This window comes from Lutzomyia longipalpis, chromosome 4 (assembly GCF_024334085.1).
Source record: "Lutzomyia longipalpis isolate SR_M1_2022 chromosome 4, ASM2433408v1".
Classification (NCBI taxonomy): domain Eukaryota; kingdom Metazoa; phylum Arthropoda; class Insecta; order Diptera; family Psychodidae; genus Lutzomyia; species Lutzomyia longipalpis.
The window spans coordinates 21,103,656-21,119,352 of record NC_074710.1 but is presented as its reverse complement, the minus strand read 5'-3'; the positions used below and the strand labels follow the sequence as shown (position 1 = coordinate 21,119,352).

The 15,697-nt window shown below is 39.6% G+C and overlaps 4 protein-coding genes across 5 annotated transcripts; 1 reads left to right on the top strand and 3 right to left on the bottom strand.

The window, feature by feature from the left end:
- Nucleotides 1-316: 316 nt before the first annotated feature.
- LOC129795240 (U-Kazal-Dg21.2-like) lies at nt 317-941 on the bottom strand. The gene is made up of 3 exons (XM_055836326.1): nt 797-941; nt 547-696; nt 317-474 (listed from the first exon to the last, which is right to left on the bottom strand). The coding sequence occupies exons 1-3, from the start codon at nt 909-911 to the stop codon at nt 317-319; spliced, it is 423 nt and encodes a 140-aa protein (XP_055692301.1). The 5' UTR covers nt 912-941.
- A 3,115-nt stretch (nt 942-4,056) lies between these two features.
- LOC129794824 (uncharacterized) lies at nt 4,057-8,765 on the bottom strand. Its single transcript, XM_055835693.1, has 5 exons — nt 8,614-8,765; nt 5,139-8,539; nt 4,757-5,055; nt 4,564-4,681; nt 4,057-4,279 (listed from the first exon to the last, which is right to left on the bottom strand). Exons 1-5 carry the CDS (start codon nt 8,627-8,629, stop codon nt 4,118-4,120), a joined length of 3,996 nt encoding a protein of 1,331 aa, XP_055691668.1. The 5' UTR covers nt 8,630-8,765; the 3' UTR covers nt 4,057-4,117.
- Nucleotides 8,766-8,862: 97 nt separating this feature from the next.
- Nucleotides 8,863-12,898, top strand: LOC129794839 (microfibrillar-associated protein 1). Of its 2 annotated transcripts, XR_008751086.1 has the most exons (3): nt 8,863-9,054; nt 9,120-10,457; nt 12,415-12,898. XR_008751086.1 is itself a non-coding variant. In XM_055835735.1 (2 exons), exons 1-2 carry the CDS (start codon nt 8,982-8,984, stop codon nt 10,391-10,393), a joined length of 1,347 nt encoding a protein of 448 aa, XP_055691710.1. In that variant the 5' UTR covers nt 8,875-8,981; the 3' UTR covers nt 10,394-10,659. The 2 variants fall into 2 exon arrangements, 1 of the variants encoding a protein (XP_055691710.1); XM_055835735.1 differs by lacking the exon at nt 12,415-12,898 and having other exon boundaries at nt 8,875-9,054; nt 9,120-10,659.
- LOC129794830 (translation factor GUF1 homolog, mitochondrial) lies at nt 12,373-15,642 on the bottom strand. Its single transcript, XM_055835714.1, has 5 exons — nt 15,273-15,642; nt 14,854-15,195; nt 13,814-14,781; nt 12,896-13,133; nt 12,373-12,621 (listed from the first exon to the last, which is right to left on the bottom strand). Exons 1-5 carry the CDS (start codon nt 15,579-15,581, stop codon nt 12,496-12,498), a joined length of 1,983 nt encoding a protein of 660 aa, XP_055691689.1. The 5' UTR covers nt 15,582-15,642; the 3' UTR covers nt 12,373-12,495.
- Between the last annotated feature and the right edge of the window lie 55 nt (nt 15,643-15,697).

The window sequence follows — 15,697 nt, the reverse complement described above, 5'->3', positions numbered from 1 at the left end:
TGGAGAGATATGATAAATCCTTCCGATAGCGTCAATCGAGGAAATCGTGGATAAACCCAAACGCATTCTTTCAATTTTAGGGCCAACGGTTTCGACGATTTTGTGCGTGGCTGAAATTTCTATTAATTGAAGGATTTATCCTATTTCGCCAAATGTCAAATATATGTCAAATCAGCGTCCTTTTGCTCTGTTTCATTTTTTATGTTTCAGCAGTGTCATCGCACGTTCCCTTAGTTTGTTGAAGAGGTACTAGAATTTAGAAAATATCCTTTAATGACAAAATAAATCCTTTTGTTAAAATACCTAAACTAGGACTTTACGAACCTTTATTTTCCCTGCAGTTATTAACTGAAGCTTCACATGCATTAGGGTACGTCTGGCAACTTCCATCAGCATAAGTGCAGCAAACAGGATCATAAAGATCAGGACAGAATTTAATACATTCACATTGACCAGGAGTTAGATCAGTGCAATCTAAGAAATAATAAAGAATTAACATTTTCTGTGGATTAATAGTTATTTTTACACGAAAATTGGGATACTTACAAAGCTTTAATTTGCAATTTTCAGTATTTACTTCACAAGTATTTCCATATGTTTTCTTATTCCCATTGGCATAGGTGCAACAGATTGGAAGGTAGTACAGTGGGCAAACTTCGGGACATTCGCATTCTCCTTTGGTCCTTTCAATACATTCTGAGAAACAAGAAGAAAATATGTTAAAGAATAATAAAAATCTTAAAAATATATTTTTTTAAATTAATAAAGATCACGTAAAATCATTATATTTTCTTACTTTGTTTGGTGCTGCATTCATAATTATTTGCTTCGCAGTCATTTCCAAAGGTTCTTTCTAATCCATCAGCGAGTGTGCAACATACAGGATCATAAACATCAATACACATAGCCATAGGACATGGTTCTGGTACATTTTCCCCTAAAAATGAAAATTTTCTGTTAATTAGACCACAGAAATAAAAAAGAAAAATTAAAATTTTCTTCTTACCAGAAATACCACCAATAGCCAACAAACCGAAAAAGAACAGGAAAACCTTCATTTTCCTTGTTACTGAAGAAAATTCCACAACTCAACTGATGAGAATGTTCACGTTTAATGCCATTTTATTATCAGTCCATTGTTACTTGTTCCAAAATTCATGATATGAACACGACACATGTTCAATGAGTAAGACTTTAGCACCGTAAGACGTTGCAAAAAGGAACAATTACATATTAATTGTTTTTTCCACGACAACAGTACAAAAATTGTCACGATTGCACACACGTTTGCAATTCAATCTCAATTTTATTTGCTTTAATCGATATTTCGTCATCTCTTCATACAGCTATCGCCATATTTAAATATCTTTTCGATCATTCCGGACAAGATGGCGGAATAACCGTCTTTCTTTTTGCGAGGGACGCTCGCAATCCTGTCAAAAATATCTCTATTCTTTTCTTCAATTTAAGAATTGAAAGATTTTTGGTATTCAATAATAATAAAACACAATGACGTAATTTCTTTTTTAGCTTTATTCCTTGTGTAGTACCGCTGGTACTAACTGTCATGGTATAGGACAGATTGGCTTATGTGTGTGGGGTTGGCGGGAGTCTTAAGGTGACTCTCTCTCCCAACCACCGTAGTACGGTTAGCTCAGTTGCTCGTGTGCCATGGAGTCGTACGGACGGACTCACCCCATAAGTCTGAATCGTAGTACCTGGCTATGACAATTGGTATCTCATTGTCAGGTATTTTACACTTGTGGAATTCTTATTGGTAATTTCTCCATTTTTATAGAATAATTACGTGTGTTCCAATTGTTTCGCTAATCGCTCTGGTTGAAACAGCAAATATCGTATAAAGATAGGGATTTCTATACAGCAAAATGCGTAATGTAGTCGTGCCTATGTACCTATGAATTTTCAAATACCTTTCCCACAAAAACTTTGGTTTTCATAACAAAAATTATCTAAATAAATATTTCAACGAAGATAATCTGATATTTTTCGTCTAAATCAGTACAACATCAGCAATAAACCGAATAAGAAAATAAATTTAGGGGTTGTCAATTATTTTATTTTTTAATCAACTCCAAATATATTTTGCAGTTAGTTTCAATTCAGTTAGTTTTCTGCTCAGACTGTACTCCAACATTTAGAAGCTGATTCAAAGCATCAGTCACTTCCTGAGTCACCTGATCCGCAGAAGTGCTAATAGCATCAATGAGATCCTGAGCAGCACCTGTAATATCGTTAGACATAGTGGTAACAGCTTGTCCTCCAACTGAAATTACTTTTCCAGAAGCATCAGTAACAATTTGAAAGATATTCCCTGCCGCAGTTGTAACTTGGGTGAGAGTATTTCCACCAGCAGTTAGGCCAATGTCAATTAGATTCCCACTAGCATCTGTGAGAGTCTTAACAACTCCCTCAAATTGATTGAAGACTCCATCAATCAAATTAGTGGTTCTATCAAAAATTGCTCCCGTAACGTCGTTAAGAAAACCAATTGTTTGTTCTGGATTAAACCAACTTTGACCTGTATAAGAGAACAAACCTTAGAAAAATTCCGCGCTAAGTATCCTTAAAAGAGAGTTTTAGGATCAGCTTACCAAGAGCTGGTGTGAACACCAAAGCTACGGCAAAGGTTACAAGGAAGAAGCGCATCTTTACTTGGTACTTTAGCTACAACACTGCTAAACTGATGCTGCTGAAGATTTCTTTAGAGTCTTTTATGCCTCTTTTTTGGCTTTGCCACCATCTTCGTCATCCACATTGTTTGTCACGCATGAGCGTGTTCACCTGTTTCAATATCAAATATTTTTGAGACGAAAAAAACTTCGCGATACATCCTTCAAAGACGCAATTCCAAAATATAATAAATATTTACTTTCTCTGCACACATGTCGATTCAATCAGCTCAAAATATCTTTTAGTTTAGCTCTTTTCCTATTTGATATTTTCTATTATTTAATTTTATTTTCCAACATTCATCTTTTAACGAGCGTTTAATTTACATATCTTTTAGGTATAGTTTCTTATCATTTAATTTTCTTGAAGAAATTTTAACGGGGAAATCATCTTCTGGATGGAACCCGTTTTTAATTTAAAAAAATCAAGAATTTCTTTCATACACTTAGAGGTTTATCAACTTTACTTTATTAGTACCTATAACTTTTGCAGTAGTTTCGATGACTCTTCTAGAAGTTTTACAGGCCGAAGTCATTTACAATATTCACGGTTTTCTTTTCAAATTCTACTCCACTATTTATGAGCTGATCTAAGGTCTAAGTCACTTGCTGAGTCGCCTGATCTCCAGAAGCTCTGATAGCATCAATGAAACTTTGAGCAGCATTTTTGGTTTGATCTGACAAAGTAGTACCAGATTGTCCACCAACTGAAATTATTTTTCCAGATGCATCAGTAACAATTTGCACGATATTTCCTCCCGCTGTTGTAACTTGAGTGAGAGTATTTGCACCAGTAGTTAGGCCACTAGCTATTAGGTTTCCACTAAAATCTGTAAACTTCTTAACTGATCCTTGAAATTGATTGAAGACTCCTTCAAAAGTAAGAAATGTACCGGCTGCACCAGTAAGTGCACCTGTTACGCCAGAAGTAAAACCAGTACCGATTGTTTGAGCTGTTTGCAACCAATCTTTTTGTCCTGTATTAAAGATTAGAAGTTAGTTGAGATTCGTGCAGGATATCCTTAAGAGAATTTTAGGATCAGCTTACCAAGAGCTGGTGCGAACACCAAAGCTATGACAAAGGTTACAAGGAAGAAGCGCATCTTTACTTGGGCTAACTTTGAGCTAGAACACTGCTAAACTGATGCTGCTGAAGAATCTTTTGGAGTCATTTATACCCCTTCTTGGGCCTGGTCAACACCTTCGTCATCCACCTTGTTTGTCACGCCTGACCAACTGTTTCAACATCAAATATATTTTTGAGACACAAAAATTCGGCAATGCATCATCGAAAGTCGCAGATCCAAATATTTACTGTCTGTGTCGATTAAATTAGTTCATAAAATTTTTTGTTGTTTTCCTATTTGATATTTTATTTTCTTTAATTTCATTTGATATCATTCATTTTACTTTTTGATTTAAAAATTTTAAACTTTTCCTTGGAATTTATAGTAGCGCCCGTAGTCCCTCAGCAAGGTCTTGTAGACATTCCGGGAAGCTTCTGAGCAACTTCTCAGAATAAAGTGCCCACTGTTTGGATCACACATTGAGATGAGGGAGTAGCAGATGTTGTTGATGTGAGTCTTAATCTGAAAATCATTAAAAAGTTGAAAAAAATCAATTTGTTTTAACATTTTTGCGTTCATTGAGTCACATGTGCTGAAACAAATGTGAAACATTTTATTTTCTCGATTTTTAATTAATTTTTCTCGCTATAAATAACGTCAAGTTTATGTATAAGATGCCAAAGAAGACACTAAGATTATAAAATGTCATCTGAGAGCATCCATTAGGATAAAAATCGAGACAAATTGACCGAATGTTTCAATGTTTCACGTGAAAAAAACGGTTATTTTTTAAAATTCAAACTTACGCTTGGATTCAATGTCGTTGGATTCTGATTGTAGATCATTTCATTGATAACATAGACAAGCATAAATGGAGCAACTCTTCGGGCATTCTTATTCGCCGAGGCCATAAATGCGATCATACTGAAACAACAAACAAAATTTCTTTATCTTCTAAAACAGCTAAAAATGAGAAAAATCGGAAAAAATCGTCCGTACATTTCCAACTTGTGGGAAAGTCCCGTCAGAGCTTCAACTTCCTCCTGTTCAAGTTTCTCCTTCTTGCCCATGTCACTGCGATAGCCACAGATCCCGTGCACGAGATTCTTGAAGATCGACACGAATTGTGGCATTGCAAAGCGTAAGCATGATGATCTATGTTGGTTGATCACGTAGCAAAGATCAGTCATTCGCAAGTGAAGCTTCGTAAAATCTTCCAAATTAACCTTAAGACGCTTCAAATTTATCTCCACAAGGAAGGTTAAGATGTCTTGGAAAAGACTATTTGGCAATGGGATCTAAATAAAAAGAAAAAAATCAATCGAATGAAAACTTTTGAATGCCGTCAAAACTGTTAAAACAGTTAAGAGGTTCAACTAACCTTCTTGTTCTTGATGATCACGCTGTGACACTTCAGGATATTCAGCAATAGCGGCAAGGAATCCTCAACGGCTTCCCTTGGAATCAATTTAGCCGTTATTTCAAAGAGAATTTCCTCGTAAAACTTGGAGAAAACTTCACCTTTCTCCTCACTCATACTGCTTCCCAAGTTCTGAAGTGTTTTGCAAACATAGATTGGATCAACAGTCTTTACTTCTTCACGAAAGTTTTCCAGGAACTTTAAAAATTCCTCATCTGTGCAGAATTTAACAACAATACTGGCTATCTCAGTGGACTCAGCTGCCTCATTGCTCTTCTTCAACTGATTCCAAAACTCCAAAATGAGAGGCGTCAGAGAAGCCGATGTAATCTTCAAATCATCCTTGTGGTCTGTTACAATCCTCAGGAGATCAAATATTTCGGATTTTTGGGAATCCTTAAAATGATTGATGTACTTAAGAGCGATACTTCCGAGTTTCTTATCTTCATCTGGCCTTTCCTTTGAACTAAAATACGCAGTAAGTGTTGCAGTAAAGGGTCTGAGTAGATCATCAGTTACTGGAGCTTTCTTGAAGTATTTCAGTGCAAAAGTCGTCAAGGATGATCGGATTGCAATGATCTCCTTGTTCTTCGTCTTTGCAATGGCTTCCAGTGCAATCAGACAAATGTCCTGATAGTCTGCTTCAACGTTTTCTTCAAGAATTTTCTGAAGATCCTTGAAGCTTCCAATGTTGGAAGCGCTTTGATGCTTAGAGGCTCCAGCGAGGAGAACTTCATACAGTCTCCTATTGTCTGATGTACTCGGAAATAGTTCTTTGATCTTACTAATTCCGGCATACTTGAAGACATCGACTCCTGTTCCAAGTTCAACAAGGCTAGTCAGAGTGTCAAGGAGGATTGTTTGAAGATCATCAAAGTCAACAAGAGAGTGTAGCAGAACAATGAGGAAGAAGAGAAATTGGTTCTTTACATCCTTGGAGAGGAAGGCAACAGGCAGCAACTTCAGAGCTTGAAGAAGTTGGAGCAAGTTATCCGAACTTATTTTTTCCTTCAAACTAACTGTCTTTGTCTGATGTAGAATCCTTTCGGAAATTTCCTCAGTTGACTCATCTCCGGAAATAACTTTGTCAAAGTTTATTTTGCAAAATGGAGACTTCTTTGAGTTGATCTTCTTAGAGATCTGATCAAGTATCTTCAGAGCAAGTAGGCTCAGGAATTCAGCGTCTTCCAAAGTCTCCAAACGGTTAGAACAACTCAGAAGTTTAAGATTTTCAGCAAATAATCCCGCCAGGAGGGATTTCTGTTCCCTGCTGAGGAGTTTCTGAAGCCACAACCCATCTTTGTCATGAACAATCAATTTCTGAAACTCCTGAGGATCCTTCAGAATTCTCTGGAGGTTATCTGGAAGACTTTCTGGAGTCTTCTTTTCAACGTGATTCAATTTGAGGAATTTAAAATTGATGGAATTGGCTAAATTTTGGAGACTTTCGCCTTTGCAACGACTCAGGATTTGATCCCATTCGTCCTGATCGATGTAGTTGATCTTTTGGAAGCTCTCTGATGCGGAATCATTGAGGAAATCCGGACGATAGACAATGATTGTTGTCTCAAAATCCAACAAAAGTGTAAGGAGTTCAAGGAAGGCTTTCAGAGGCCTTTCCAGGATACTTTCTTCTGCTTCCTGGAGGAGTTTTAAGAAGTTCCTCAGAAGATCCTTGGTGAGGAGTCTTCGTTCATCAATCTTTGTCACAACATTGTCAGGGCGTTCCAGAAGACGACAACCACGGATGTAGGCAGAGAAGATTTTAACGAAGAAATCAATGCAAAAAAGGGAATTTTCATCAAAGTTCCGTTCTTTGGCAGTATCAAGGGCTCCCTGGACGTAGAACATGAGTGACTTCCAAACTTGTAAGCTCACATTGGGTGTTAAGTTCAGGACAATCCGGGAGAATCGTTTAGAGAAGCCGTCAGACCAGGCAAAAGAAATCTCAGACCATTCATCTTGTGCCAACTTTTCGGGATTCCCTGCAGATTTCTCCGTGAGAATTTCCACAAAATCTCCGGAATTTGTGATCTTTTGTCTCTTCTGCGGAGATTGGGATTTCTCCTTTAGCTTCCTCTTGAGTTTCTTCGGGAATTCCATGCTGGTGGCGACTGAGACAATATTCTCAAGGAGTCGATTGAGGATCTTCTCGAAGCGACTCAATTTGAAGAAAGTCTCCAAGGAGAGGGCAAAGAAATGCCCAAAAACTTCGAGGGATGCCTCATTCTTGGGCAGGAAGAGAAATTTAACAATTAATGAGGTTAGATCCTCCTCAAGGAGCAACGGATGCAGCTGTAGTGTCCGGAGGGTTAAACTGAGGCACTCCTGTGTGTTCCTTTCGGCAAATTCCTCAACAATCTCAAGAATCCGCCGGCGGAGGGAGTGAAAGGATTTATCTTCTCTCCCCAGGCGGATGCTGTAGCTCTTCAGGAGCAACATTAAGTGACTAATGCCCAAGACAATGTTGCTCAAATTTATTTTTTCCTCAACAAATAATTCCCGAAGGAGGTAATCAATGAAGCTGGAACAGAGATCCTTCTGCTGCGTTGAGTAGGCAAAGAGGAATCCCTCAATCTCCATCAGGACAACATAAAGTTCGGGATTTTGGAAGGAAATTCGATCATCTGCAAGCTTTTCTCCCTTTCCGGAAACCTCAAAGTCCATTCTGTAGCCCTTCCCCGAGTCTTCGCTGAAGAAGAGTGCCTGGTAGATGTCAAAAAGCTTCCTCTTCCAGCTAATCTTCCTACTTTGCAGATAAATAACCATTTCAATGATCTTCTGGTGAATTTCCTGCTTAAAAACCTTCGCAAATTCCACATTATTGGCTTGATACTGTGAAAACTCCTGGAGATTCCGCAGCAAATCCTCAGTTATTTGCTTCTCTTCCCCTTCCAATCCACCCTGAATGGGATTCCTCTCCAGCACTTCCCGCCAAGCTACCAAACACTTCCCCATTAGCTTCCCATACGTAGCCACATTGGCACTGAAGAAGCTGACAAAGAAGGGATTCTCCAGGGTGGATTTGAGAATGAGAAATTCCCTCAAACCTCCGGATTTTGTCACATTAACATGCTCCACAAGGCACTCAATCAGGCGTATTCTTGCTTCCACCGAAACAACCCCAACGGGATATTTTAACTCAACAAATTCCCGGATAGTTACCCACAAATCATCCACAGAACTCCCTTCCGGAAGTTCTCGTCCGGAAGAACACAATAAAGGGAGTTTTTCACAGAAATACCCAACTATTGTTTCATATTTACTCAAATTGGTGTAGTCAATGGAATTCCAGGCTTTAATGGCCAATTTGAGGGCATCTACGTGACTCAAATGCTTCCTATTGAGCCACAAAAGGAGTTCTGGAGGAAACATTGAGGTTATGATTAGCATTAATTTCATGTTTCCTGGGAGTTTTATGCATGTTTTTCCTTACCGCTTTGTTTTTTCATTTCTCGAGGTTATTTTGCAGAATTCTAATTATTTTTAATCACCTTTCACTCTTTTCTCGGATTTTCTCACTTCTTTTAAAGTTTTATTTTGTTTTCTCTAAGGGTTTGTTTACAAAACAAAGGCACGTGGTGGAACGTATTGTGGAACAATGTGGAACGTGGAAGGAAAATTCGCGTGGAATTGTTTCATTTTGAACAGTGAAACATAAAATGCATGAAATATATGAAACATTGTGATTCCCCCCGATTCGACCCTGGCTGAGCTGTCAAATTAGGGAAGAAAACATTTCTGAACGATTTTTATTCTTTCCTCAAAATATACGTAAATTAATGTAAGGAAAGTGGAGACACAATGAGTTCATCAATGGCAGGATTGAATCCCATCCAGAGCACAGCTGGAGCCATTCCTGTGCGCAATGAGAAAGGTAAGAAAGGCAAAAAAATGTTCCTTTTGGGCGTTCCCGGACTAATTGTGTGTCCTTCCGCACAGGTGAAATCTCCATGCAGAAGGTGAAGGTGCAGCGCTACATCTCCGGGAAACGTCCTGAGTATGCGACGTACGACACATCCGGAGAGGAGAGTGATGACGGAGACTTTGTGGATACGCGACAGAGGGGCGCAGAGGTGCGAACAGTTGAGAATTACGAATCCGGAAGTAAGTACTCAACGGTGGAGATTAATGATCCACGTCTGCGGAGAATTAACGCCGTGGCTGCTGAGCCGCGTGAGATGCGACGACACATCTCCATGTCTGAGAGTGATTCCGATGAACCCGAGGAGGTGGATGTGGAGGATTCGAGGGATGTGCGTGGCAAGATGAATCGCATTCAGGTGTCCGGGAGTTCAGACAGTGAATCCGATGCGGAGCTGAGTGATGCGGAGATTGAGAAGCGCCGACAGATGCTGCGGAAGAAGATGCTGCAGCAGCAGAAGGAGGAGGAGATTATGCAATTTGAGGAGGAAAAAGCCGAATCATCAGGCTCGGAGAGCTATGAGAGTGAGACGGAGAGTGAAGATATGGAGGACAATGAGCCACGGCTGAAGCCACTGTTTGTCCGGAAGCGCGACCGGACAACGATCATTGAGAAGGAGAAGGAACAGACGCAGGAGCGACAAGCAGAGTACGAAGCGAAGAAGAATCTAAAGCAGCGCCGGAGGCAGACGCTGAAACTCGTGGAGGATTGCATAAAGAGTGATCTGGCGAAGCCGAAGAGTGACAAACAGGAGCCAAGCTTGGAGGATGTTTGTACAGATGATGAGAATGATGAGATTGAGTACGAGGCGTGGAAGTTGCGTGAAATAAAGCGCATTAAGCGTGATCGTGAGGAGCGGGAGCAGATTGAGAAGGAACGCCTGGAGGTGGACAGAATGCGCAACTTGACGGATGAGGAGAGGAAGCAGGAGCTGCGTCTCAACCCGAAGATGGTCACGAACAAAATCACCAAAGGAAAGTACAAATTCCTCCAAAAGTACTACCATCGTGGTGCTTTCTACCTGGATCAGGAGGAGGATGTGCTCAAGCGAGACTTCTCCAATGCCACCCTTGAGGATCACTTTGACAAGACAATCCTCCCCAAAGTGATGCAGGTGAAGAACTTTGGGCGATGCGGACGCACCAAGTACACGCATCTCGTGGATCAGGATACAACGCAATTCGACTCACCGTGGTACAATGAATCAGCGACAAATGTTAAATTCCACACGGAGAGGGCAGCTGCCAGTAAGCAGGTGTTTGAGAAGCCCACCCTAAGTAAAAGAAAGTAAAAAAGGAAACAGCCTGAGAGGATGCGATGGAAGAAAAAGAGGAGCCTTCTTCTGCAGCAAATGGGTAAGTTTTGAATTTATTTTAACCCTTTGACGTCCTTTGAGTCATATGCTTACCTTGACGTGAAACATATTTTCGTCCGAGTGAAACATTGAAAATAAACATTGCGCTCTTTGTATCAAAATGAAGGCATTTCTCAGGCAAAATGTATTTTTTCCGCCTCTTCTACGTGAATTTAATGCATTTTACAATTGAAAAAGAAAAACAATTAAATTAATTTAAAATTGAAAATAAATTAATAAATAAATCTTAGCTAAATGAATAAATGAATTGAAATAATTTTTCTCATATTCGAGTCTACAATTTATAAAGGTATTTACATTAAATTTTCGTAGAAGAGAAGATGCGAAGGAAGACGTTCTGAAAGGACTGAATGTTTCATGTTTCATACAAATGTGGAATAGTTAACCCTTTCACGTCTACATGAAAAATTCGATCTAATTTCTATAGATTATTTTAGACAAGATATCTCAGAACGTCTTAAGGTGAAATTATTCGAAAGATTTGCCAAAGAAATCAAAATATTGATTTCTAACCTCTAAATTCTAAATTAAATGACTCAGATTGAGAAGCAGAAACCTAAAAAATATTTAATTCAAGCCTCAAACGGACTAAATTCTAACCGAATAGTAATTTCACCCCTAATCATGCTAAATTCAAGCATAAAAAGACGAAATTCAAACGAAAAATACTTTCTAGTCCTAAAATATCCGAAAAGGCAGAGATTGAAGAACAAAAACTTAAGAAATATTTTATTTATGCATATAAAGAACAAAAGGTAGTAAAATCAAGCTGAAAAATAGTAAATTCATTTCAGAAACTGCTAAATTCAAGCCCAAAAGTATATGGTTTTCAACCCATGAAAAGTAGTCTCTAATCTCAAAAAGCTTTAAAAATATTAATTATAGTCTAAAAAAAAAGATTAAAATTAAAACCTGAATAATAGTAAATTCAAGCCGAAAAGGGCTAAATTTAATTCGATTTTTTTCTATAGGGATATTTATAGTGATTTAAAATGATTCAGATCTTCGTAAATATTCGAATAATTCGCCCCTTGACCTCATTTCCGTAAATTAAATGCATTTCTAACATGAAAAAATAAATTAAATTCATTAAAATTCAGACAAATTGAATGTTTCATGTTTTGAGTTAGCATTTGACCTAATGTACGCGAAAGGGTTGACTTATTTCTGACGGTTTTTAAGTCTAGAATATCTAACCGATTTCAGTAAAACTTATAGGAATGATTATTCTTGATCGTGGACTTGTGTATCCGATAAGAATTTTTTGATTATTCTCAGTTTAACTTAACCTTGCACTGAGCCCCTCCGAATCTAAAACACAGAGAAGAGACAAGCCAATGAAACATTTTTGCTAATTTCTCTAGAAATGAACAGTCAATCGATTTTGCCTGAAAAATCTCTGAGATCATTCATAAAATAAATACCGCGATAAAAGAGCGCATGTTTCAATACGAAACATGTTTCATATTCACTTAGAACTTGAAACATGGACTTCTAACTATTTTAATAAAAAAAATCTTTTTCTTAACCCTTTCGCGTTAAGGACATTTAGGAACCAAAACGACTTTTTTGGCCTTTTTTTACGTAAACCAATTCCCCTGAAACGGCTGAACCGATCATGTTTTCTTGACATTTTATTTAATTTTAAATGTTTTGAATAAAGTGTTATAAATATTCCTATGTCTAAAATCATTGATGAAACATTAACGTGGATGTTTCAGAGACACGAAACTTAACTGTGACGTCACTTTTTTCACTTTTGTGTAAATCTTTTCTGCTTTTTTTTACCAACTGCCTCAACAGTGCAAAATTAATAATCCTTTTTGTCAATTTCCTATTCATTTTGATCCTCCACTACAAGGTTCCGATTGTTTCCTCGAGTGAAATAAGAAATGTTTCAATAAAATATTTTAATTATTTTTTTATTTTCTTTTCAGGCTCATTCGCTGCTTTCCTGCCCTTTCTTATATAACAAAGAAAAACCTCACTCCCCCATTCATTTTCATTCTCTCTGGCTATTATCGCTTGAGGATACTGATGAAGGTATCCCGAGGAATGGAGATATTTGCAATGGAGCGCATCTTCTTCTTTCCCTCAGCCTGTTGACGAAGAAGCTTCATGCGTCGCGTTACATCGCCGCCGTACTACAAAAAACAAAACAATACAAAAAAACCACAAATTGAAAGAAAATTAAATGAAAGAAATAATATTTTAAAGAATTGAGGGTTTCCCGGAAGGATTCATCAGGTAAACTATATATATATACTTATATACTAACTATATACACAATTACATATTTTTCCTCTCTCTGTGTGAGATCACGTCCAGAACACGCCGTCAGTTTTTTTTCGAATCAATTTTTCTTTTCATTTTTTTGTAAAAAAAATAGTTTTTGGGCAAATAAAATGAAGAACTCACCAATTTGGCTGTTACATCCTTCCTGAAGGGTTTTATGGTTTCTCTCGCGAGAATTTTTCCCCCAACAGCTGCTTGAATGGCAATGAGAATCATCTGCCGTGGGATGATTTCCTTGAGCTTGGCAACGAGTTGTCGGGCATACGTTGTGGCTTTACTGGCGTGCACAATTGTACTGAGTTCCTCAACATCTTGCCCATTGAGGAGGATCCGGAGCTTCACGGCATTCGTCAGGGCGTACCTGTGTTGGAATTAATTTGGTAAATTTATTCATTTATTTAACACTGGAGGACAAAATTGGTAAATATGGACAAAATTTCGCCATTTTCGAAAAATTAGAGGTTCATTTTCGAAAATTTTGTTTTTGATTTTTGGCCCCTAGCGGTCACGTATGAAACTTCGGATGTTCTAGAGAATTGTAGGGTATGTTGAGAGCTTTCATTTGAGCCCAAGTTGATCGAAATCGGTCAAGCCGTTTTCGAGTTATGGTCGATTTTCGATGAAAAATTGTGGCGGCCATATTGGCTAAACGGCTTGACCTTTTTTTTTTTGAAATGAGGTCTTGATGACACCTACAACATATCAAAATTTCAGACCTCTAGCTAGCAGACAAAAGCTGTGTCTGAAAGAAACACAGCTAATTAAACTCAAAATTTGAGGTTAGAAATTCGTGTCCTCCATGTGTTAACCTCAAAATTTGAATTGGCGCGATTTATGAGCGCGGGGAATATTCCAGTGGTGGAACAGGAAGGTTTCGAAATGACGGGAAAGTTGCCTGGAAGGCACCCTGCAAATGTCAATGGAGAAACCTGCCAATTGCAGCGAAGGAGGACAAATAACCTGCTAACTTTGTATGAGCTTAGAACCGACTTAGCCGTTTTTACAATGTAGCCCTCGAAATAAGTTCCGCAAGTTCCTTACCCGTGATCTTCGTAGTCGAAGCTGGCATAGCCCGATGTGAGGGATTTGAGGTGATCATAGAAGTCCAGAACAATCTCTGATAGTGGGAAGATGTAGGTCATCATCACACGATCACTGTCAATGTGGGTGGAAGTCTTCTGGACACCGCGACGTTCCACACAGAGCCCAATGACGGATCCAATGAATTCCGTGGGTGTGATTATTGTGGCCAAGATGAGGGGTTCGTGGAATTCGGCAATGTGCTGCGAGTCCGGAAGGAGAGCTGGATTGCTCACGTCAATCATTTCAGCACCCCCATGAGCTTTAATGACTTTAGTTCCATGGAGGCGTACTTTGTACGTCACCGATGGGGCTGTAATGATGGGCTCTGCGTCGTATTCCTGCTCTAGGCGCTGACAGAAGACTTCCATGTGGAGGAGCCCGAGGAAGCCAAGACGCCATCCCTGTCCAAGGGCGGAATTACTGTCAGGGCTCACAGTAACAGCGGAATCATTGAGAGTTAGCTTCTCAATGGCTGCCCGGAGGGAGATGTACTTTGACTGGTCCGGAGGGTAGACCCCGGCAAAGACCATGGCTTGCTGGGGACGGAACCCCGGGAGGGCTGTCACACTGGCTCCCTTGTGGTGGATGGTATCACCAATTACAGCCTCCTTGCCGCTACGCATATTGCACCCAAGGAGCCCCACGTGACCCGCTCGAAGGCACGCAACGGGAACCTCAGCAGGCGTCAGGAGAGACAAAGTCTTAACCTCGTACGTTTTCCCCGTGGCCACGGAGGTAATCTCCTGCCCAATACGGATCTCTCCGTCGCGTACATTTATCAAACTCAGCGCCCCACGGTACCGATCGAATGAGCTGTCAAACAGAAGAGCCCTAAAGTGTGCTTCCGGATGGGTATTTGGTGCAGGAAGACGTTCAATTATGCTTGGAATCACAGCTTCCATTCCCGTCCCCAATTTTGCAGAAATCTACAAAATAAATTCTTTTAGCTTCGTTTCCTTCCCAATATTGGAGGACCTCAGGAACCTTAAAAGACACACCTTAAGGACACTTTCAGGAGGGATATCAAACATCGATTGGAGCTCTTCGCACGTCCTTGTGGGATTTGCATTCCGGAGGTCAATTTTATTCAAAATTGGGAGGATTTTGAGATTCCGCGTGGCTGCCATGAAGTAGTTGGACACCGTTTGAGCCTGTATCCCATGATTGGCGTCCACGAGGAGGATTGCCCCGTCACACGGTGCCAGGGATCGATGGACTTCATTGGAGAAATCAACATGCCCCGGAGTGTCGATTAAATTGAGCAGATAATCCACATCCCCGTGCCTGTAGAATAGTGACACCGTTTGGGCTTTAACAGTGATCCCACGTTCCTTCTCCACCTGGTCAGGAAGTAGAAAAAAAAAACATTCAGGATTAGAATAATTCACCTTCCGGACAACATTAAAAGCTTAAAAACCTGCAAACTATCGAGAATTTGAGGGCGATCAATACGCAATCCAGCCTTCTCGAGTAATCTATCAGCTAGGGTACTCTTCCCATGATCCACATGGGCTATAATGCAAAAATTCCGGATTCTCTCCAGGGGGATATTCCGGAGTTTCTCCTCGATTTCAGCATTGGCGGAGGAAAATTTTCGCCAGGGAAAAGTGAGGTTATTCCGGGGAATTTGTGATGAATTCCCACACAGAGTGCTCCTCAGGTGCTTCAGGAAGCAATATGAGGACATCCGGATGTGTGTCATTGAACTCCTGACCAGGAAAACCATCTTTTTTCATCCACACTGCATTGTCACAAAACCTCAAAAGTTACACAAACCCGGCCGGACTGATGCTTTTATTGTTTCAGCAAGCATCACATATGCGATAGCCTACGCGTAGGGGA

Coding starts and splice junctions, on each gene's coding strand:
- LOC129794824 (XM_055835693.1), bottom strand. Junction 5,056..5,138: donor TGATCATCAAGAACAAGAAG/GTTAGTTGAACC, acceptor CTTTTTATTTAG/ATCCCATTGCCAAATAGTCT. Junction 4,280..4,563: donor CAACGACATTGAATCCAAGC/GTAAGTTTGAAT, acceptor AATGATTTTCAG/ATTAAGACTCACATCAACAA.
- LOC129795240 (XM_055836326.1), bottom strand. CDS start 911: ATGGCTATGTGTATTGATGTTTATGATCCTGTATGTTGCACACTCGCT. Junction 697..796: donor TGAATGCAGCACCAAACAAA/GTAAGAAAATAT, acceptor CTTGTTTCTCAG/AATGTATTGAAAGGACCAAA. Junction 475..546: donor AAATTGCAAATTAAAGCTTT/GTAAGTATCCCA, acceptor ATTATTTCTTAG/ATTGCACTGATCTAACTCCT.
- LOC129794839 (XM_055835735.1), top strand. CDS start 8,982: ATGAGTTCATCAATGGCAGGATTGAATCCCATCCAGAGCACAGCTGGA. Junction 9,055..9,119: donor TCCTGTGCGCAATGAGAAAG/GTAAGAAAGGCA, acceptor CCTTCCGCACAG/GTGAAATCTCCATGCAGAAG.
- LOC129794830 (XM_055835714.1), bottom strand. CDS start 15,581: ATGGTTTTCCTGGTCAGGAGTTCAATGACACACATCCGGATGTCCTCA. Junction 15,196..15,272: donor AAATTCTCGATAGTTTGCAG/GTTTTTAAGCTT, acceptor CTTCCTGACCAG/GTGGAGAAGGAACGTGGGAT. Junction 13,134..13,813: donor TTCGACTACGAAGATCACGG/GTAAGGAACTTG, acceptor ATTCCAACACAG/GTACGCCCTGACGAATGCCG.